The 24,734-nt window shown below is 42.9% G+C and overlaps 1 protein-coding gene across 1 annotated transcript; it reads left to right on the forward strand.

Annotated features, from left to right (window-relative positions):
• The first annotated feature begins 19,357 nt into the window (after positions 1-19,357).
• Positions 19,358-19,571, forward strand: LOC122735793 (thymosin beta-4-like). The gene has a single exon (XM_043977584.1). It carries the CDS (start codon positions 19,381-19,383, stop codon positions 19,513-19,515), a length of 135 nt encoding a protein of 44 aa, XP_043833519.1. The 5' UTR covers positions 19,358-19,380; the 3' UTR covers positions 19,516-19,571.
• The last annotated feature ends 5,163 nt before the right edge of the window (positions 19,572-24,734 follow it).

A 24,734-nucleotide genomic window follows, 5' to 3' on the forward strand; every position in this document is an offset into this window, starting at 1 on the left:
GTGCCACCTAGCTGCCCCCTTCTTGTATCTTTTTATCCAGCCCTAACCTCTCTCCTGTCTGCCAGTCATCCATCATCAACTGCCTGTTGGACATCTTGAACTACTTGTCATACAGACATCTCAAACTCAACATATCTAAAACAGAACTTGTTATTTTCCCCCTAAACTCCCTCCTCTTCCCAATTTCCTATCAATTGTGGAGGGTACCACTGGAATCCCAGTCACCGAGTTTCAAAATCTTAGATTCATCCTCCATGCCTCTCTCTCACCCCCCATATCCAATCTATGTGGGTTTTTTTTGTTTGTTTCTATTTTCACAGTTTCTCATATATGTCCCCTTTCTCCATTTCTATCACAGAGCCCCCACCCTGATGCTGGCCTTCATACCTAGAATATTGCAAGAACCTTCTGGTTGGTCTCCCTTCCTCAGACCTCTGGCATATAGTAGGTGCTTAATAAAAGCATTTGATCATGATCTCTGATGTGTCCTCTGGTATTTTGGGATGCTAACATGTATCATTACTTGGAGAATACTAAGCTTTTTCAATTGGGTAATAGTTAAACAAATGATGTCACAAGAATGTAATGAAATATTATTGCACCATAAGAAATAATAATATGAGGAATTTAGAGAAACATGGAAAGATTTATGGGAACTGGTGCTGTGGGAAGTCAGCAGAACCAGGAAAACAAGATACACAGTGATTACAGCAATGTAAATGAAAGGAGAGCTTTTGTGATTTCAAGCTACAAAAGCCCACCTCTCCCTCTCTTTTTTTACTCTTATTTTTATTGTTGTCATTTGTATTACATAATTTGCCTTCATTTCCATCTCCCTTCCTTCACTTGTTTTTTTGTTTTTTGTTTTTTTGTTGTTGTTTTGGTGTGAGGCAATGGGGGTTAAGTGACTTGCCCAGGGTCACACAGCTAGTAAGTGTCAAGTGTCTGAGGCCAGATTTGAACTCAGGTCCTCCTGACTCCAGGGCGGTGCTCTATCCACTGTGCCACCTAGCTGCCCCCCTTCCTTCACTTGTAACAAAGATTAAAAATAAATGAGGGAAGGGGCAGCTAGGTGGCACAGTGGATAGAGCACCGCCCTGGAGTCAGGAGGACCTGAGTTCAAATCTGGCCTCAGACACTTGACACTTACTAGCTGTGTGACCCTGGGCAAGTCACTTAACCCCCATTGCCTCACCAAAAATAAAAATAAATGAGAAAAAAAGGCATTTCATCAAAATCAATCCACACATCCATCGAGTCTGATTGTACAAGAAGTATTCCACACCAAGGCCCTCCACTTTTGCAAAGAAGGAAATGATGTGTATTTTCTTTTTTATTCTCTTTACTTGGAAGTATTTGTGTTTATTGATGGTTAACCTTTTAACAAAAGAATATTTTAAAATGACTCAAGATCCCAACCAGAGTGACTAGGAGGATGGTGTTATCCTCAGCAGAAACAAATCATTGCCAAAGTCTGCCAGTTCGGAAATCCTGTTGGCCTTAGCTTCTTGCTTAGCAAGAGGCGACAACATATCTCAGTGTTTGTTGAATTGAAGTGAATTGTGGTGGTGTCAACATTTCAAACAACCCCTTCAGCCACAGTGGGGAAAATCCCAGAACATAAACTTCTTGGAAGGAACTATAAACAGAGCAGCAGCTTCCAACAGCAAGCACTCCTGCATTTACAAACATTAGACAGGTAGAAGCCAAAGAGGAAAGGAAGGAGAAATGTAAAAATAAACATTGATCAAAAGGTTTAAATACCCGCCTCTTGTTTTTAAATGCTAGAGAAAGGGGACTTGAACCCCCTCTGGGATTCAGAGCACCACTCCTCCGAGCTGTTCACCCATATTTGGGGTTTTGAGAAAGCTCAGAATAAGGCTGTCTCAAGGTCCAGACTGTGGGACACCCCTCCAAGGGTAAGGAGGTTCCCCTCTGTGGCACCCAAGAGGTAATCTACCTTAGCCTGAACACTGATCTATGAAATGTGTTCTTATAATAATAACTCATTTCCCATAGAACTTTATAACACACAGCACAGCAACTCTCAAACATTTTGTTCTCAGGACCCCTTTACACTCTTAATAATTATTGAGGAGTTCCCAAGGAGCTTTTGTTTATTTGGATTCTCTCTCTCCCTTTCCACCCCCCCTTCTCTCTCTGTATATACACACACTCATATGTGTGTGTGTGTGTGTATGTGTGTGTGTGTGTATCTAAGAGGGAGCTAGGTGACTCAGTGGATAGCGCACTGGGCCTGGAATCAAGAAGACCTGAGTTCAAATTTGACCTCAGACACTAACTGTGTGATTGTAAGTCATTTAACCTCTGTTTGCCTCAATAAACTGGAGAAGGAAATGGCCAACCACTCCAGTATCTTTGCCAAGAAAATCCTATAGATAGGGTTGGCATGCTAAGGTCTGTGGGGTCATGAAGAGTCAGACACAACTCAACAACAACAATGTGTGTTTGTGGGGCAGTTAGGTGTCGCAGTGGATAAAGCACCGGCCCTGGATTTAGGAGGACCTGAGTTCAAATCTGACCTCAGACACTTGACACTTACTAGCTGTGTGACCCTGGGCAAGTCACTTAACCCTCATTCCCCTACAAAAAAATAATAACAAAAAAAATTTTAAAACAATGTGTGTTGGTGTGTGTGTATATGTGTTTGTGTGTATATATGTGTGTGTGTATGTCCACACAGACACACACATATACACATACATAAGTTTGCAGGTCTAAGGCATTCAGCTGCTAAAATCTATTACCGTCCTTGGTGACACTCACAGAAGTTAAAAGGACAAATTGCTGCTGTTTCCATTTTTGTACAAGATCACAACAGGATTTTGTAAGTAACAGCTGATTTCAGCTGATTAGCAAGCTAACAGCCAGTATCTCTGTTCATTAATAACACTGGTTATATTACTCAGGTTAGTCCTAGAATCCAGTTGGAATACGATCTTCGGATATAGATTAATTTTCCCACATTTTCTGATGTTCTTGGACTTCTAAGGCACATAGAGTGAGGCTTCCTACCAGCATCCTAGTCTGGGACCCTCAGATGGGCTCTGCCTTTTTTGGTTAACCAGAGGCATGTGATGTAGGCTTCTTGGGAATCCCCCATCCTCTCCAGAAACCTCAAACAGGTGCACTTGCTCCCTGTGTGAATATCAAGATTGATCTGTGGAAACCAGAGTCTGCCACTTGGCATGTAGCCAGGTTGCTCCATGAGCTACCAGCCATTTTCTTTGATGCTGAGTGTTCCCATGATCCCCCATCCATTCTGAATGGTCTTCCTTCTTGTCATATGCCACTGTGTTCTCTCGAACTTGATGACTCATTCCTGATCCTGGTTTTTTGACCCTTACTGCTGAAGTAAGCAGCCTGCATGTCTTCCAGCTCTGCTCTGGGGCTGGTCCCACAACTGAATGTCTTTGTCAGCTCCTGATTCTTCTTCACACACTTGAGGAGAAAATAGGTTAAAATAGGACGATGGCAAACTTATAATAGAGGTGATCACAGTAACTTAAACCCAAAGGTTTCATACATGGGCAAAACCTTATATGTTGATGTCTCATCTGTCCACCAACCCACACTATGGGTGTGGAATTGTGTGGATATGGTCAAACATGGTTGATGCAACTCTCTAAGTCCTCCATTCTAATAACAAGAATTCAGGCCCTTAGAATGAGAGGTCTTTGAGGACAGAAACCATATTTTCACCTTTCTTTGCACCTCCATTACTTAGCTCAGTACACAGTAAGTGCTTAACAAATGCTTTTTGATTTGACTCAGAAGAAATTCAACTTAATTAAACAGAATTATTTATATTAAATAATTAATATTCAATTATTATTTTTTAAAACTGGACCATGATGTAGGTAGTGAAGAAACTTAGTTTACCCACATCTACAAATGAAGAATGGCACCTTCTCTGCACCTTATAGCCTCAGAGAATTGCCTAGAGCAATGAGCAATTGACTTGCCCAAGGTCACACAGTCAGCATGAGCCAGAGGAAGAATTTTAATCTAGTAGACAGGACATGTTAAAAGGTGAGACTTGAACTAGTCTTTCTGAGTCTAAGGCCAGGTGGAGTTGGAGCCAGGAAGACCTGGATTCAAATCCTGCCCCTGACACTTGCCAGCTGCATAATCCTGGGCAAGTCACTTACAGTGCTCTAAGCATCTGTTTCTTCATGGGGGGGGGGGGGGGGCCCCGCGGGGTGGCGGGAGGGGAGTGTTGGACTCAGTGGCTTTTCCAGTTCTAAATCTATGCTCCTATAAGCCATTATACACTTATCAAGCACCTACTGTGTGCAAAGCCCCTTGCAAGTCTCTGGGAGTAGGTGTAAAGTTTAGATAAAATCCTACCCCCATGGAGCTTGCAGTCTAGTGGAGCTTATGATGCACAAGTAACTCAAATACAAAATAATGTATAATAAGGACACAGGAAAAGTGCAAGTTAATTGCCACCTGACATCTAAAGGAGGAAGAAACTGACTTAGAGCTGGAAGGGTCTTAAAAGTAATCTGCACATATATGAGCTATTTAGGTCTTATTTATAGAATAATTATATTTAAAGAAATTTGTCATATATAATTTATATAAATTGATATGTATACATTATTTATTTTGTTTTGTTTTTAGTTTTTTGGGGTTTTTTTGTGGGGCAATGAGGGTTAAGTGACTTGCCCAGGGTCACACAGCTAGTAAGTGTCAAGTGTCTGAGGTTGGATTTGAACTCAGGTCCTCCTGATTCCAAGGCAGGTGCTTTATCCACTGCGCCACCTAGCTGTCCCATGATATGTATACATTATTTATAAAACAGTTATTTTAAGATATGTATTAGAATATATCTAGGTATATCTTAATGTAATAATGTAGAAATTTTACATTATATATGTCATATATGTGTGTATTATATCTGTGTTTGATACATGTATAAAATATAATTATAAATTACAAATAAAAATAAAATTTAAAATACAAAAGTCATCTAGTCTAATTCCTTCATTTTATAGATAAGGAAAATGAGACCCAAAGAGGAAGCAACTTCCCCGAAGACACACAGGAAGTAAGGGACCCAGCTGGCCAGTGAATTCCCGCCCTCCATTTACAGAGATATAAAATGAATCCTTATCCTTCTGCCATCCAGCCCCAGCACTCAGTCCTATTTCCTGGGGACCTCACCCTGGGAGGGTATGTACCTTTTTATTCATGCTTCAATGGTATCCACACCCTGTCAAGAAAAAAAAAAAAAGCACACAACAAATAAAAGAGAAGCTTTGCTTCGAGAAAGTTGATCCAGGAATGTCCCTGCAGCTCCTTCTGCTAGAGGTGAGATGGGTTGGTTGACTCCCTGAGGCTGAGATGATGTCCTGAAATTGTGCTTTTAATTTTATGAGTAAGACAAGAACACAGGTTACCCAGCTAGAGTTCCCATGCCCTTAGAGCAAGGGGGCATTAGGTCATCTTTTACTCCCTAGGAATTGTTCCAGAAAATGTTATCATCAAACAAAACCAATGTAGCCAAAATTAGAAGGAAAACAGGAAACTAGATGGAAATTTTTTTCATCACATTTCTCTGACAAAGGTCATATTTTTAAAATGTATAGGTAACTGATAAAAATAAGTGACATTCCCCAATTGATTAAATATGGGCAGGACAGGAACCAGCAGTTCTCAAAGAAATCAAAGCTATCTATCGTCATATGAAAACATGCTCTATTAGAGAAACAATGCTGAGGTACCACCTTGTACCCATCAGATTGGTTAACATGACAGAAAAGGAAAATGACAAATTCTGGAGGGGATGTGGAAAAATAGAAACACTGAAGCACTGTTCATGGAGTTGTGAACTGATCCAAACATTCTAGAGAACAATTTGGAACTATGCCCAAAGGGAAATAAAACTGTGCATACCCTTTGACCCAGCAATATCACTGCTAGGTCTGTATCCCAAAGAGATCAAAGAAAAGAGAAAAGGACCTAAACATATAAACATATTTATAGCAACTCTTTTTATTGTCTACTTTTTTTTTTGCAAGGCAATGAGGGTTAAGTGACTTACCCAGGGTCACACAGCTAGTAAGTGTCAAGTGCCTGAGGCTGGATTTGAACTCAGGTCCTCCTGAATCCAAGGCCAGTGCTTTATCCACTGTGCCATCTAGCTGCCCCCCTTTTACTTGTATTGTCTAGGGTTTTTTTTTTAATAGCAGCTCTTTTTGTGGTAGCAAAGGATTGGAAATTGAGGGGATGTCCATCATGATTGAACAAGTTATGTTATACAATTATGATGGAATGCTATTCTAGCAATATATGATGCTGTAAGAAATTAAGGGGATGGTGTTAGAAAAACCTGGGAAATCTTATATGAACTGATGCAAAGTGAAGTGAACAGAATCAGGAGAACATCGTACACAGTAACAATATTGTAAGGGCGATCAACCATGAAAGAATTAGCTACTCTGATCAAGACAATTCCAAAAGACCCAAAATGAAAAAGACTATCCATCTCCAGAAAGAGAGCTGACGAATTATGAGTGCAAGGTGAAACAGATTTTTTTTCTCTTTATGTTTCTTGCTTTTTATTGTGTGATTTGTTTGTTTTTGCAACATGGGTAATATTGAAACATTTTGCATTATTTCACATATATAATTAGCATTATATCACTTGCTTTCTCAATGGGTGGCAGAGAGGTGGGAGGGAGGGAGAGAATTTGGAACAAAAAAAATTCTAAATGAATGCTAAGAAATCATTAGAAAAAAGGAAAAAGAAAATGCTATCACCAGTGACAGTACCCAAAAATCAGACTGGGGGAGGGGTCTGGGGGGAAGAAAACATGAGGCAGCTGACTCTGAAATTTCAAATTTATTTTTTAAGAAAAGAGGGGGAAAAAGAGAGAGAGAGAGAAAGGTTTGGTGTAAAATAGTATCAACATCTGGGTCCCAGCCAGAGGCAAGAGGAGCCAAATGGATTGCTCAATCAGTCTAGCTGATGCAGGAGCATGCCGTTTCTCCCTCTAACACTTCAGTTCAGATGCTCCTTCCCAATTAAGTCTCGGGAAACTTCCCTTCTGAAGATTTTTGACTCTTTTTTTTTTTTAAGCTTATCACTCTTCCCAGGCAGTGCCAGGAAGAAACTTCAAATTTCTGTTTACTGTTTCTCTGCTTAATTAGCCTTCTTTGCCTACATGTGGCTTCAGGAAAAGAAAGTTAAAATGAGCAGAAAAATAAGCTGAGGCATGGCATTTATTTACAAAAAGAACCTTCTGGGGTTTATCTCCATTCAATGCAACTCCTGGGTTCTTCCCCTACATTTTCTCCAGTCCAAGACAAAGACGGCTTATATTTGAATCCCCGAAAAGTCCGGATTTCCTTCAAAATTTGGCTCAAATGTTGCCACTTTCCTGTCCAAGTCTTTTCTGCTTTCCCCAGCTCCTAGTACCTCCACTGTCCCCTGCCCCCAAATTAACTTGGTTTTGGTTCTAAATATTTTGGATATCATAGTAATAGCTAACACACATAGAAGAGATTTAAAGTTTGCAAAATGTTTTCTCTTATTTTATTCTCACAACTCTGGGATTCAAGTGCTTTTATTATCTCCATTTTACAGGAAACTGAGGCAGACAGCAGTTAAGTGACTTGCCCAGCCTCAAACAGCTAGTAAGTGTCTGAGGCCAGATTGGAACTCATAGGGGCATTTGGGTGGCACAGTGGATGAAGCACTGGACCTGGAGTCAGGAAGACTCATCTTCCTGAGTTCCAATATGGCCTCAGACACTTACTAGCTATGTGACGATGGGCAAGTCACTTAACCCCATTTGTCTCAATTTCTCATCTGTAAAAATGAGCTGGAGGGGGGCGGCTAGGTGGCACAGTGGATAAAGCACTGGCCCTGGATTCAGGAGGACCTGAGTTCAAATCTGGCCTCAGACACTTGACACGTGCTAGCTGTGTGACCCTGGGCAAGTCACTTAACCTCCATTGCCCCGCCCCCCCCCAAAAAAATGAGCTGGAGAAGGAAATGGCAAACCTTTGCCATTCATAGTTCTTTTAACATTAAAAAATTTCTTTTTGGTGAGGCAATGAGAGTTAAGTGACTTACCCAGGGTCACACAGCTAGCAAGTGTCAAATGTCTGAGGTCAGATTTGAACTCAGGTCCTCCTGAATCCAGGGCCGGGTGTTTTATCCAACCATTTATAGATCTTTGCCAAGAAAACCTCAAAATGGGATCACAAAGAGTTGGACATGATTGAAACAAGAGAACAACAAGCATATATGTACATATATGTGTGTATAAATATATATGTATTGTGTATATACACACATGCATATATATGTATATATATATATACACACACACAAAGACAGATATAAAGATATATGTATCTTCTATCTAGAGAAACAAGATGTATACATACATACACACACATACACAGGCATGTACACAATAAGTGTATGGGTCTACATACACATGTATATACACACATACATGTTGTTTTCCCAGACAAAATGAAAGCCCCTTGAGAGCAAGGACGTTGTATTCCTATCTTTGCAGCTTCTGCACTTCAACAGATAGCAGTAACTTCATGAATGACTGATGAATTGAGAACAAAGTCCTTGAGAACTTGTATCATCAATTATGAAAATAAAATTCTGTTATGTTCAACATATCTTGCTAAGATGCACGAGCCAGCGCACAAGGACACCCACAATACAAAATGAATTTGTAAAATTAAAGATGTTTAGAATTGGGAGAGCCACTATAGAAAGATTCTCCACAGCGAGGCTTGAACGACAAAGGGTTTCTCAGTAATGCTAAGTTAACCAGAAATTTCATTCCACCATAATGCCCAGCTCTGGAGCAGTTCAGTTAGTTGAGGTAGCTGTCATGCACACTCTGGATAGACTGGCACACATTGGCAGAGGACCCATTAGCCCTCTGAACCACTGTGAGGGAGAGTCAGGCAGTCACCCCTGCTCTTAACAGGGAGCATTTCCCTGGTCTTTCACAGTTATCCTTCAAAGATCTGCTTTTCTACACACCTAATCCCAGGCATGCTCTTATCTTGGCTAGAAAGATCAAGAAAACCTTCTGCCAGGAACTCTCCCTACCCCGCCCCCTTTCCTTTGCTCTCCTTTCCTAGGGAGATTTATATGTGGGCTTGGTTTGTTTTTTCAAGCCCACAAAAGAATGCCACGATGCACTTTTCAGCTTGCAAACAGGACAGAGCCCTGGGGTTGTGGCACATAAGCATTATGGACTCCAAACCACCATTTCCTCTGCCAATCCTTTTAGGAGAGAAGCAAATCTAATATGAAAACCATCTCAAGGACCTGCATTCCCGGAGATGTCATGAGGGTGGGTGACCAGAACTTTTTCCGAGTGTGCTTTTCCTAGGATATGCATTTAAAAGGTGTTTTAAAAAATCTTTTTTCAACGCTTCAGCAGCATAGAAAAAAACAGAGCTTTATACCTCACTCATAAGAATAATTAGTTAAAATGCAGAAATATGGGGCAGCTAGGTGGCACAGTGGATAGAACACCGGCCCTGGATTCAGGAGGACCTGAGTTCAAATCCAACCTCAGACACTTAACACTTACTAGCTGTGTGACCCTGGGCAAGTCACTTAACCCCAATTACCTCACTAAAAAAAAATACAGAAATATGTTTAATGTGTTGTACATGTATAACCTATATCAGATTGCTTTCTGTCTTGGAGAGGGGTAAGGGGAGGGAAGAAGGGGAAAAAAATCTGGAACTCAAAATCTTATGAAAACAAATGTCAAAGACATATAACTGGAAAATGATAAAATACTTTTATGATTTTTTTTAAAAAGGATAATTAGTTAACAAAGGAAGCTACCAGATGGCCTGTTTCGAGGAGTTCCTCCCACCTCTGGACTGCTATTCACTTCTCCATGTAGTGGCTTACCCAGCAGCAGCCTGGCAGAATTTCAGTGCCCTCACACAAGGATATATCCTCCTTTCCCCTTGATTGACCAAAGTGATTTTCCTTAATTTGGACAGATCTGAACATGTCAATCGCTTGCTTAATAAATTCCAGTGGCTCTCTATTGCCCCTAGGATCATATAGAAGCCCCTCTGTTTCACAACCTGGCCTCGACCTATCTTTCCAAGATATCTTTCTGTTCTTTTCATTGTGCATTAACTGATTTCCTGCACTCTGCAATCCAGCCAAACTGGCCTGTCCTCTCTTCCTCACACAGGACACACTGTCTCCCATCTTCATGCCTTTCATACCTGGAAAGCATTCCCTCCTCACCTCAGCTTCACAGAATCCTTTCCTATCAGAGACAGCTTGAAATCCACCATTCCTACTACATAAATTTCCAAGATCACTTCCTCTTAAAAACTGCTATGGTTCTTTGGACAAGAAATAAATATAAATTTAAACATAAACATAAACACATAAGACAAATGGAAATGTAGATTTTATTCATTAAAAATCTACTGATGTTTTATATAATCATACATGTATAACCCATATCTGATTGCTTGCTACCTCAGGGAGGGGGGAGGGAAGGAGGGATAAAAATTGGAACCCAAAACTATAAGCAAAAATGTTTATTACATTAAAAAATAATAATAAAATTTTAAATTTAAAAAACCCTACTAGCTTCAAGAACTCAAAAGAATCTTTAAGTATTTGTGTTGTTCAGTCATGTCAGTCATGTCCCATTTGGGGTTTTCTTGGCAAAGATGTTGGAGGGGTTGCCATTTTCTTCTCTTGCTCATTTTACAGATAAGGAAACCGAGGCAAAAAGGTTTAAGTAATTTGCCCAGGGTCACACAGCTAGGATGTGTCTGAGGTCAGATTTGAACTTGGGAAGAGGAGTCTTCTTGATTCCAAGCCCAGTGTTCTTTCCACTTGGCTACCTGGTTGTCTTTAAGCCTTTGTAGAGTAATATGAAATTCTGTGTGTGCTCTCCTTCCCTAGCTAGCATGTCTTTGACTACCTTGGGTTGTTTTGCCTTTATTCTCTTTTTATTTAGTCTGCATATGTTTATATATGTATTTATTATCTCCCACATTAAAATGGAACCACGTTGAGAGGAAAGACTATTCTATTTCTGCTTCTTATAGCTTCAGCACCTAGGACAGTGCCTGGCACACAGTAGGCACTATAGAAATGCCTGTTTGATTAAACTGAGGATACAGTTCATTCTACTGGACCCAGGCACCAAAATTCTTACTTAGCATTCTGCCTAATCCCTGCTCCCCGCCTCTCCCTGCAAAAAAAAAAAAAAAAAAAAAGATAAAGAGGGGAAATAGATTAAATGGCATTAGGTTTGAACACCAACCTTGTATGGTTTCCTGCACACGACGGCTGAATGGACAGGCACTCCCCAGTATTAGAAATGTGTGGAATGAGCTGTCTTGTTTGCCTTGGAGTAGACTTTGGTAAGCAAATATGACTCCAAAAAGTCACCATCGCCCTTACCCCCACCTCCAACAGGATATCTCCTGAAAAAAACATTTTTGAGGTTGTTACTCAGGTGTCTTTCTCAGAATGTATGTCGTTCTTTGATATGGAGCATTGGGTGTGTTTTAATATCAGTACATCTTTCCCTTTCAGCCATGGCTTGTCTTTGAAGCGAATGCATTCCAGTGGCCCACCAAGAAGGAAACAATTAGATTGTGTTGAACCAGCATATACTTGATTTGTGTGGCCTGTTTACCTTTGCACTGTCTCCTAGCCAAGATTTCCCAAATAGCTTTGACTTTTCAAAGTACTTGGTGGCTCATTTCCAACACCTTCTCCTGGCAACTGCACTGGTCAGCTAAGATGTCTCACATTTATTGAGGCCATATGCCATAGATGATCCTTCAGAAATCTACTTTTATGGATGTGTGTTAAGGAAAAGTTGATTTTGAACCTAGAAGTTATTGGAATCACTTTAGACCCACTGTGATGGGGGAGAAGGGAGGGAGGAGGACCCCATCCCACCCCCCAGCTGAATTTGGCATTGGTGATTTCTCAGTTTATCTCTCGCCATAGTCCTAGGAAGGTATCCCCTCTTGACTTTGGATGGGAATTTGCTAGCTAAAGCACATTATACACAAAAGCTTCAGTGGATGCTGGGACAATAAATATCAGCAAAGCAAGGAGCCCTTTACATGGTGTGACCTAAGGGATGGATCATCATAATGAAAGAAACAACTCACATTTACTTGGCATATTATTCTCTCTCTGAACTGCCACAATGCCTAAAATTCCACCATCTGAGGTTAATTTGTTTTGGTGGGGTACTGACTCTCTCTTTTAAAAGGGCACCTAGTTTATATAATGAATAAAGTGCAGGCAGTCAAAATCTGGCTTCAGATATTAGCTGTGTAACCCTGGGAAAGACCCCAATTGCCCTAAACATCCGGGGCCACCTCCAGTCATCCTCATGCATATCTTGCCACTGGACCCAGATGGCTCTGAAGGAGAGAGTGAGGCTGATAACTTTGCACAGCCCTCCCTCACTTAAATCCAATTCACCCTATTTGCCTCAGTTTATTCATCTCTAAAATGAGCTGTAGATGAAATGGCAAGCCAATTCAGTATCTCTGCCAAAAACAAAAACAAAAACAAAACAAAACAAAAAAACCAAATGGGTTGATGAAGAGTGAGACACAACTGAAAAAACGACTAAAAAATTCACTTTTTTTTTTTTTTGGTGAGGCAATTGGGGTTAAGTGACTTGCCCAGGGTCACACAGCTAGTAAGTGGTAAGTGTCTGAGGCTGGATTTGAACTCAGGTACTCCTGAATCCAGGGCCGGTGCTTTATCCACTGCGCCATCTAGCTGCCCAAGATTCACTTTTAAAATGCAAACAGTTCTTGGAGGAGTGGAGTGGGGGCGGGGGTGAGATTCCCATAGCCATTGACATCATAGCAAGAATTAGTTTATCAGGATCACCTAGCCAGACTCTTAGTGGGAATCCAAAGGAATGGGACACAGGATGGGTAACTTTTTATTTGAAGAAGGATGGAATCCTGAGCAGGAAAACAAGAGCAACAAACTTCATATTATTTGACAGACTCCATCTTTACTATCTAGATCATCCTTCTAAATGATACTTCATCTACCTTGGCCTCCATCAGCCTCTGTTACAAGGAGTTTACTAGGGGAATACAGGACAGCATTGTAGATTGGGAGCTAGATGGGGCCACAAAGGACATAGTCCAACCCCTTCATTTTCCAGACGAGGAAAATGAGGTCCAGAGAATTACTATGACTTGCCCAAAGTCCACAAGGGCCATGGGAAGCAGAACCAAGGTTTGAACCCAGATCCACTAAGGTCAAAGCCATTCCACTTACCATTTTGCCATTCTATCACCCTCTAAAGGGCTAAAGGCATCAGTGATTCACATGAATGTTATTCTTTAAAAGTCACAAAGTTTAGAAAGGAGAACAGATAAGGGAAGCATCGTGTGTGTGCATGTTGTGTGTGTATATGTGTATGTGTGTTTGTGGCAACTGGGGTTAAGTGACTTGCCCAGGGTCACACAGCTAGTATCAAATGTATGAGGCCAGATTTGAACTCAGGTCCTCCTGACTCCAGGGCCAAGGGAAACATCATTGGGGGGGGGGCAATGGGGGTTAAGTGACTTGCCCAGGGTCACACAGCTAGTAAGTGTCAAGTGTCCGAGGTCGGACCTGAACTCAGGTACTCCTGAATCCAGGGTCGGTGCTTTATCCACTGTGCCACCTAGCTGCCCCCAGAAGCATCATTTTAAATAATTTACCCCTATTGAAATATGAGTGACAAGTGGGAGCAGCAGTCCATTTTAACATTAATTGCTATTTTCTAAAGTGTAGTGTGGTATGGAGCAAGCAGGGAAATGCAAAAAATGTTTTCTTGGTAGGATTAACAAGACCAGGAATGGGGAAGACTTCATGAAGAAGGAAGAATTAGAACTAGGCCTTCAAGACTGAAAAAGATGTTAACAGGCCAATGTGGGGAGGGGTGAGGGTGTTCCAGGCATGAGGAATAGCATATGCAAAGGCGGGGAGGTGGGAAAGTGCTATATATGATTTGAGAACAGTGTATAGTCCAGTTTGGTTGGGACACAAGAACATGAGACGAGATTGGAAAGAGAAAGTGTTTAATGCTTAGAAATCTTTATATAAAAGATATCCCTTATAGAAAACACATCCAGGATTTCCCTTGTCTATATTGTCTCTCTTTTTTTATTACCTCCTCATAGAGAAGCAGCAAGAGACTAGAATTCTACCTAGTCCAAATGCAGTCCCTCCCTGTGTGGAAAAGGCAGATCCATCTTCTCCTTTTGGGTTTGCCTTCCCTGATGCCTTTTGTTTTGGACATTTCTTTCTTTTCTGAACACAGTAAAGCCCTCCCCACCTCCCTTCCCTGGGAACTCCATTTTTTCTCCTTTCCTTTCAAAGTCCAGACCTCCAGGAGATCAGTGATTAAAAGTTGGGAATGATGAGGCATCAATAACCTGCGGAGCAAAGGCCATTGATCAGCTAGAGACCCTTCTAGAATCATGGTGGCTGTTTGAAATCAACAGCATGGAGCTCAGCAGAGGGGGTCAAGCCCTCATCCTGAGTTTTCCTGTGAATTACAAAGAAGCCTTCTTGCCTGTGTTTGCTTTAAAATTTCTCTGAGCACATTTCAGCCAGAGGCCAAGCCTTTTCCTCTTTCCCGGGGGCCCTGGGAAGCCCCTCTATCTCCACCAAGAAGTTCCCACTAGGTGAAGGGGGAATTCCAAGGCCATTCTTTCCTTTTTTCCCCAAGTCCCAAATCTGTCATTCTTGAGAGGAGAAGATCTAGAGAGTGGAGTGAGGCTCTTGACTAGCCTAGCTTAGGGGCCAACACTGACAGCACCATAGGATCATAAACTAACCTCAGGACCTGTAAAGTCATGGTGTTAAGAAACCTGGGTTCAAGCTCTGAACTAGGAATTAGGAGACTCCCATGCCTGGCTCCTACACCTGCCTTACCTGTAAAATGAGGAGCTTGGAAGATATGGTGCCTTCCAACTCTGTCACAACCTTTTCGTTTTTCACAGAGGTGAAGTGATGTCACATAGAGGGGAAGGAAGATTCAAACTCAGGTCTTCTGGCTCCAGAGTCAGACCTCTTTCCTCTATACCCATGTTGTTGTTTATCCTTCATTCTCAAGAAGGACCATGACATCAGGAGGTGATGTCATGACTTGCAGGGAATTGGATTTAAGTGAAGGAGGGCTGTACAAAGTCACCAGCCTCACTCTCTCCTCCAGAGCCATCTGGGTCAATAGCAAGGTATGCATCAGGATGACTGGAGATGACCTCAGATGTTTAAGGAAAATGGAGTTAAGTGACTTGCCCAGGGTCACACAGCTAGTAAATGTCTGAGGTGAGATTTTAACTCAAGTCCTCCCAACTTCAGGGCCAATGCTCTATCCACTGTTATCACCTAGCTGCCTATACCCATGACAAGACCAATGTGAGTCACTCTCAAGTTCTGCAGAGCCTTGTGAACATTGATTCACCAGTCATTAACTCCTTCATTCATTCATTCATGCATTCAGTCAATGAACCATCATTCATGAATTGGCTACAAAGGCTGCATAATGTAGCAGATAGAACTCTGGACTCCACTTTAAGAGACTTGGGTTGTAGCCCTGAACAAGAATCTGGAGGCTTACATTCTAAATTCATTCTAGAGGCCTTAGGCAAATCATTCACCAAGCAAGCACTTATTAAATACCCTGTTAGGTCCTGTTAAGTATTGTTAGATCCTGGGGTTCCAGGCCAAAAAAGGAAAGTCTCTTCCTTGAAGGAATTTACATTTTAATAGAGAGGGACAGTATGTTCATAAAGTAATTAATTCAAAATAATTTTTGGCAGTGTGGGAGGGGAAGGGGAACCCTAATAACTGGAGGGTTTATGAAAGTCACCTCATTTCTTTGGGCTTCAGTTTCTTCATTTGTATATAACAGCAGTGATGGAGCTGGACCAATACATATGTTGTTCAGTCATGTCTGATTCTTCATGATTCCATTTGGGGTTTTCTTGGTAGACATACTGGAGTGGTTTTCCATTTCCTTCTCCAACTCATTTTACAGATGAGGAAATTGAGGCAAATAGGATTAAGTGACTTGCCCAGGGTCACACAACTAGTAAGTGTCTGAGGCTGTATTTGAACTCAGGAAGATGAGTCTTCCTGACTCCAGGGGCAAGGCTCTATCCACTGTGCCACCCTAGCTGCCCACCAATATGAATACCCAGAACTTCTACACATGCCCAGCTCAATCATCATCTTCATATGTAAAATAAGGAAGTTGGAAGAGATGTTCTCTGAGGTACCTTCCAGCTCTATGATCTACCAATTATGTACAAAACACTGTGCTAGGCACTGCACCTGCATGGGGATAGAAGATGAATAAGAAAAGCTTCCTGCCCACAGAGAGCTTCCAATCCAGGATGGAGCAGAGATGTACTCAAATAACGACAATACAAAGAAGAGGGTAAAGGGTTGGCTTCTTTGATAACAGAGACAGAGTTGCAACATTTGTCAGCAAACCCAGCTTCCTCCTCCAAGCTTCAAGAAGGAAGTCCCAGGAATACAGATGGGAGATGCTTTCTTCTCCTCGCCTTTAATAAATGTCTTTTTCCTTACAAGATGCAAGGGTTGTCTGGGGCCAGCACAAACGGAAACGCTAAAATCCCTGCAAGCCAAGGGAGAGGATGTGAAGAGGACTTGGCAGAAAGTGATTTGAAAAGCAGACTCAGCAACTCGGGAGACACGGATGGGTGGAAAAGATGAATGCAGGAGGAACTGTTTGCAGCCGGCTGGTTAGTAATAAGGGTGGGATCCAGCGGACCAGGGCTAACAGTCACTGCCCTTGAATTGTCCAGAGAAAAGGAATGAACAGTGTGCAGATCATCTCAGGGAGGAGAATCATGACTTTTCTATATCATGAGGTTAGGGTGTATGAGCCTTGGATGGGGAAGAGTAGGGGAGGGGGCGCTCAGGACATGTCCGTTTCACCTTTGCAGGATATCTACAGACATAAACAGCGTCCAGGCTTCAGGAAGAGGAAAGATGAGTGATATCCTGGACGGGAGTTGTCAACCAGGGCGCTGGCCCCTATTCACTGCAGCAGCAACAACAGCAGTCATTGGCATGTATACAGCAGGCAGCTCATAATTTACCAAGCCCATTCCCTACAACACTTCTGACAGGTACTGAGGATCCCAGACTCCCTTCTGTACAGGTGAGGCTCAGAGGGGTAGGGTCACAACCAACACAACTGAACTGGGATCCTGACGGCTCTTCTGATGTCCTCCACTTTTCTCCCCTACACTGTTTAGTCCTTGAACAACAATTGCTTCTGATTTGGGGCACTGGAGGGGAGGGGCCCCTTAAAACTGCCACAAAATCATGGATGTGCCCAAGAGGAAAACGATGTGAGAAGAAAGGCACCAAGTCATTTTGTAAATTGTCATCTCTGGAACCTGGGCCCTACCCCCGAGGCGTGCCAAGTCTTCTCCCTCTGCTTGAAAGACCTAGAACATCGAGCCAATAGCTGAACATTTGGGATGATTTCACTGCTCTGTGTCATTCATGGCGGCTTAGGAACTTGGCTCCAATTGAGATCCCAATGATGATGTCATGTTTTCAGGGTGTCTGCCTCACCCTGGGGTTCCCATCGCCGATAGGCATGATCTCATTCTTCCTTTCACTCACATGCAAATATTGGTGTTATTCACTAGAATCCTTATTTTATAGATGTGGAAACTGAGCCTGGGGTGGAGGGTGGGGGGGTTCAGTTACCATTTCTGGGATCGCCTGGTGAGGGACTGACCAGCAAATGGACTCACATGTATCATCATTCATTCAATAATTATTACTCAATTCAACAAAGATTTATTATGCACCTATCAGAAAGGCTAGAAACTAACAATATAAAGAGAAATGAACTAGTCCTGGCTATTTTCCATACAACTAGCTGCCAAATGATCTTCCTAAAACACAAGTCTGACCATGTTACTTTCCTATTAAGTAAATTCTATTGACTCCCTTTTATAGAGCCACAGAATCAGATAATTGGGTGGGACCTCAACAACCATCTAATCAACCGATACTGAAAAGGAATACAAGACAAGGAGTCATCCAGCCTCTTTTTTTGGAGGGGGAGGGGGGACGGGTAATGGGGGCTAAGTAACTTGCCCAGGGTCACACAGCTACTAAGTGTCAAGTGTCTGAGGCTGGAATTGAACTCAGGTCCTCTTGAATCCAGGGCTGGTGCTTTATCTACTGCACCACCTAGCTGCCCCTCATCCAGCCTCTTTTTGTAGACCTCCAAAGACACAGAAATTCACCATCTTTGCAGAAAGCCATCAGTGGACTCCAAAGGAGGGGCAGGGTCCCACATGGGGGTGTTGTCTTGATTCCAAGGTTACAATGGCCTGACCTCAAAGGACACGTAATCAGTACTTAGTGGTCTGGCATCTCCCAAAGTTGGCCAGTCATGGGGATTTTCTTTAGCATGTTCACACCCACCCTAATCCCCACAACTTTTGTTCTATCTGTCCCCTCCCTCTTCAAGCCCACAATCTCCCACCTTTTGAGCCTTAAATTAGACCTTCAGGGAAATTATAATGTAACCTCCACTGGGGCATCTACAGAAGCAGCTGTAGTAGGTGCCACTGGGAAAATTTCTCCACCTCGCCATTCCTAGCACACCTACCCCACTCCACCACTTCCAGATCACTTGGCAGTTGTTTTTATTGTTTGTCCTTCATTCTCAGAGAGGACCATGGCATCTGGAGCTGATGTGAGGATTTAAGTGAGGGAGGGCTGTATAAAGTCACCAACTTCACTCTCACCTTCAGAGCCATCTGGGTGCAGTGGAAAGATATACATCAGGACAACTGGAGATGGCCCCAGATGTTTAAGGCAAATGGGGTTAAGTGATTTGCCCAGGGTCACAGCTAGTAAGTGTCTGAGGTGAGATTTGAACTCAGGTCCTCCCAACTTCAAGGCCAGTGCTCTAACCACTGCACCAGCTAGCTGCCCTGGGGCAGTTGTGCTAGTCATCCCTTGGAGGCCAGACTCTGAGCTCCAGGGCAGCAGCCAATGAGTGAGAGCCTCACATTCTTCTTTTCATTTTGGGCAGGACACAATGAGTGTCACAAGATGAACAGGACATAGATGCACTATGATCAGAACCTTATGTCTCATGGCATTATTTTTCCCCCAAGTTCTCCCCTCTTCCAAACTTTTCTAATTCTGTGGAGGTCATCACAGTCTTCCCAGTCACCCAGGTCCATATGGAGATATCATCTTTGACAGTTCAGAGCTGCTACTTCGAAGATAGGACCCCACCCATCACTGCTTAATCTGCAAAAATGTCTGACAAACCAGATATGGCTGAGATTCAGAAATTCAATAAGTCTAAATTGAAGAAGACAGAAATACAAGAGAAAAATCCACTGCCTTCAAAAGAAACAATTGAACAGGAGAAGCAAGCGGGTGAATCATAATGAAATCTGCCCTGCCAATATGCACTGCACATTCCACAAGCACTGCCTTCTTCATTTTACTTCTTTTAGCTGTTTAACTTGGTAAGAGGCAAAAGGTTGGATAAAGTTTAAATGACCGTGCTGCCGCTTTCAACATCAAAAGAATAAAAGAACTACTGACATTGAATTGAAGGCCCAGCCAGCTGCCTCTTTCTATCTGCCTGTCCTGGCTAGTTTGGGTCCTGGTGGCATTAAAAAATTTTTTTAAAGAGCTTGCATGTTGGTGAAAAGAAGAACCTGGGTGGGACTACAGCAAATCTATTTACAGTAAAAATGCAAAGCTATACCAAGGTTCTGGCAAGCTGTCAAATACAGTTAATCAGAGTGCCTTTTTTTTGTTCAAATGATTTTTTTTGTGTGTGTGAGGCAACTGGGATTAAGTGACTTGCCCAAGGTCAAGTGTCTGAGGCCGGATTTGAACTCAGGTCCTCCTGACTCCAGGGCCAGTGCTTTATCCACTGTGCCAGCTAGCTGCCCCTCTCATCCTTTTTTAATTTCTATTTTTATCTATGGACTTTTAAATCTTTTATCTATAAACTATAACACCCACAATTATTAGTAGCTTAAATAATAAGTAAATACACACATATCAGGGCTGCAAACTTGACAATGTTTTACCGAAGGGTGGATAATCAAATTTGCTCATAGGACCAACTACAGACTCCTCCATTTGGCATTTAAAACTGCTCATACAACTTGGCTCAATGTCCATTTCCAGCATTTTGACACATGATTCCCCTTCAACCTTTCTACATTTTAGCCCAACTGGTCTTTTTGCTGTTCCTCACAAGCACACTCCACGTCCCATCTCCCACCTCTGCACCTTTGTACTCTCTCATGATGAGGATGCTCACCCTCCTCCCCTTTACCTCCTAGAATTCCTCACTTCCTTCCAGACCCAGCTGAGGTACCACTTTCTCCATGAGGTGTTTCCTGACCTGAACTATTAGTGCCTTACCTTCCCAATTCCATTTGTTTTGTATATACTTTATATACATACATATCCATGTACATGTTGTCTCCTCCTCTAGAATGAAAGCTTTTGGGGGGTCTAGACTTTTGCCTTTTTGCCTTTGCCTCCAGATATTAGCAGTGTCTGGCCTATAGAATGTGCTTGATAACTGATAGGTGATTGACTAACCTTAGAGGTTGCCAGTTGATTTAGGATGGGGGCTCTTGAGCTGATGGAGGTGGGTGTGCTTATCATTTCTGGACTGTGTGTATCTGCACGCTCTGTGATGACCATTCATTGCCAGTGGCTCATTCCCTGAGGAAAATGAGACCAGCTGGGATCAATTAACTTATCCAAGTAACTGTAAAAAAATGGAGATTGAACCCAGCTCATTCTCACTGAACTATTTTTCATTATGTCTTTGTATTTCTGTTGGGGGACTTGCAACCCGGAATCGGGGGGCGGGGGCTAGTTCACCCAAAGAATTGGAGGCTCATCATGAATCTTGTAAAATAAATTTTAAAAAAATATTTATTAGAAGAGAGGAATATATGTCCGGGATAGAGACCAGAATGGAAAGCTGTCCCACCTGAGTTAGAGAACACCGGGTCTTTTGTATATTTACAAAACAGAGGGGAGGGAAGGACAAGATAACTGGGGGGGGGGGATCAGTGGGATATGCAGCATTCATCCATATCCTGCATACCATCTTGCAGACCTTGGTATTGCTCATCAGTGGTCCAGCTCAGCAACACCCATTCCTGAGGTGGAAGTTCAAGGATTTCTTGGGGGTTGGGGTGCCTCATCCCACAATATTTCTATCACTTCGTGCAGACAGTGCCTTGCACATGGTAGGTGCTAAGTAAATATATCTTGCTATTAATAAATATTATGGTGTTTGAAATGGCCAAGGCAAAACCCAGTGGAGTGGAAGGCAGCCAAGCCAACGTGGAATGGGCCTTGTCCGAGCATCATTCATGCCATGCTGAAGCCACTTGAGTCAACATCCATGGCCAGAGCAACAGGGACCCACCAAGAAACCCCAGAGTAGATCAGAGGCGTCTCCACACTGCCACCTGTAGCCATTAGCTATGACCCACTCCCCCAGGTCATCTGGGGTCAGATACTTCTCAGCCCAAAGAGAGGAGCCAAGTCTTCCTTTATGGGCTCCAAAGGAAAAAGAGTCTTTCCTCTCAGCTTTTAAAGTAGGGAGGAATTGGGGGCCCCCTCCCAGAAACATCAGGCTTGCTCAGGTGTGTTTCCATTTCTGGAAATCCAGGCCTCTCTCCAGTCCCCTTAGAGTAAAACAAAACAAACCAAGTGATGAAGAACAAGTGTCAGGAATGCTTACGGCTTCCTTCCCCTAAGTCAGTGCTTCAGGGAGGCCAGGAGATGGGGTGTGGCTTGGGGGAGGGGGAGATAGAAGGAGGGGATCTGGCCCTAAAGCTGCTGGCTGTGGAGTCTCCTCTCATGCCCCAGGAATGTGATGATGTCATGTTATACAGCCCCACACACCCTGCTGCTGCCTCCCCACCATCCTGAAATGAGAATGCACAGGCAATCCTCAAGACAGGGAGAGGTGGCCCAAGCCCCAGAGCTTGGAGGGCGGGCTGGCCTTGTTTCCTGGAAGAGGTTAATCAAGGAAGACTGGAATCACTTTCCCTCCCTTAAGAAGGGAATCCGTCATCTGTCTGACTTAGTTTAGGTGTGGTTCTGCCTGAAGGCAGGGGGATGGATGAGTTGACTTTCTAGGCATGAGCACCTCTACTCCCCCAGACATTAAATGCCAGGGAACTTCATGGAAGTCTAGCATTTTTTAATGAAGATTTTAAAAATGAACAATCTGTACCAATGATAAGATGTGGACTTTGGGCCTACAGGCATTCTCAGCCACAGATTCTGAGCTGTAAGGGGATCTCAGAGGTCTTTAGGTTGATTTTTTCATTTTACAGAGGAGGGATATGAAACCCAGGGAGGTTAAGTGATTTGTCCAAAGTCACAAAGCTAATTAGTGTTGAGGTAGAATTTCCTCTGACTCCAGAGTCTTCCATTGCCTTGATTCTTCTTCTTCTTTTTTTTTTTTGGTTGGGGCAATGAGGGTTAAGTGACTTGCCCAGGATCACACAGCTAGTGTCAAGTGTCTGAGGCTAGATTTGAACTCAGGTCCTTCTGAATCCAGGGCTGGTGCTTTATCTACTGCGCCACCTAGCTGCCCCCCATTGCCTTGCTTCTAACACCTATATCCCTGCCACCATTTTACATATAAGGAGACTGAGACTAAGAGCAGTTAAGTGACTTGCTGGTCGACCAGTTAGCAAGTGTCAAAGGCAAGACTGGAACTTGGGGCCTCCTGCCCTCTGGACATCATGAAGTTCACCTCTCTACCTCCCAAACCATCCCAGACTTACAAGGGAAGTGTATTCCACAGACAGTAGGGTCACTGTCGGGGGCACACCATTCAAAGACAGGATCATGGCCACATTTAACCGTAGCACACAGTAGGCTGTTTATTGGCTGATTGATTGGTTATCGTGCTGGTACTGAATCCAATCCCTTTCTTGTCCTCATTGGAAACAGGCCCCATTGAACACAGAGATCTGAGAACTAGGAGAGAACTCATAGGCTATCTGCTCTAATTCTCTCATTTTACATAAGAAGAAACTTAGACTCAGAGAGGTTCCCTATGTCCTAAATGATTCCTCTCTTTTCTCTCCATCTGCCTGGAACTCACTGACCTGAGAGATTTATTGTTGCTCCTAAGGGAGTCACAGGAACGTGAATGTTTGATTTGGGAGACTTTCCTTAACCCTTTTATTGACTGCTTGTATTCGATATGTAGGGTAATACTGAAGTGAAGATTTAGAACTGCAAAATACCTCTGAGGTCCAAGCTGCTCATTTTACAGAGGAAGAAATGGAGGCACAGAGAGGTTAAATAACGTGCTCGAGGTCACACAGGGAATAAATGAGGAAGCACTAAACATGGCGTCAGAGACTACTTGGAATCTGGGCTCTGCTGCCAGCTCTCAGCACCTTGCCCTCTAAGGTTCCCTTCCACCTACTCCTTCTCTGTCCATGATGGACTTGGCATAGATGACCTCTGAGGTCCAACCTTCTGGGGACCCCTGGGGGCTGGGGATAATAGTCCCCACAACCTTTATCTCCATTCTCAGTTATCCCAAACCACAGCACTTCTCTAGAATGGGCTTCAGGCTCAACTGAGTGGGAGTCAGAGACACCTGGATCAGTAGTGACCCTGTGGCCAAAAGGCTGCTCTGACTGTGAGCTTTGGAATTGGCCTCCACAGGGCCCACAGTCTATGGACTGTCTTCCAGGGGAAGTCAAGAAACACCAGGTTACTGCTGCTGCTGCTCTGCTAGGCTCCCACCCTCCCCCTCGATGCTGAGGGCCAAACCACTGCTCACCTGGTTGGGCTGCAGCCTTTGCTCTTCATCCTCCCCTCTAGTTTGAGATTTTGTCATTTCACATTACCAATAAGGGATGTGTCTCAATTACCAGGAGAATAGTTCAATTCAATAAGTATTTGTTGAATTGAATAAATACACACAAACACAAAGATTAAGAGTTGGAGGGGATCTTTGAAGATCATGCAGACTATGCCTCTGGGGCCCAGGGAGGCGATGCAATTTATCCAGAGTTGCATAACTATTAAGGGCTACAAGCAGGATTTAGGGCAACAAGGTAAGGCAATTAGCATTTATTAACCACTTATTATGTACCAGGCACTGTGCTAAGCATTGGGGATACCCCCCCAAAAAAAAACCCCACAAAATACTGCTACATATTATGCCTCTGTTCTCCATTGAGTCATCTCTGCCTGGTAATTCTACTGGTCTCATGCTCCACAAGCTAGTCTGTTGAGAACTGTTGACCTTAGATGTTTTGTCCCTTTAAGTTCATCTGCTACTATCTACCAGGTTGTAGAAACTAGCAAACCTCTCATTGGCAAGGGGAATTATAGTTCTCTCTAACTAAGAGCTATAAGCCACCACATTTGACCAAGGAAAAGTGTACAGCAAAATGCCCATGACCACAATTAAATTTATTCTTTTGACCACTTTTTTCCTTGTGCAGAATGGCAGTTCTTGGTCCAAAATAACCCAGTTAGAAAATGCCTTCCAATTTTTGCTAAATCTCTGATGGAAAACCTACCTCCCCAAAAGCTATTTCCAAGATTCTTTCCTCCTCCTCCCTAAAAAACACTCCCA

Source organism: Dromiciops gliroides, chromosome 1, assembly GCF_019393635.1.
Source record: "Dromiciops gliroides isolate mDroGli1 chromosome 1, mDroGli1.pri, whole genome shotgun sequence".
Taxonomy (NCBI): Eukaryota; Metazoa; Chordata; class Mammalia; order Microbiotheria; family Microbiotheriidae; genus Dromiciops; species Dromiciops gliroides.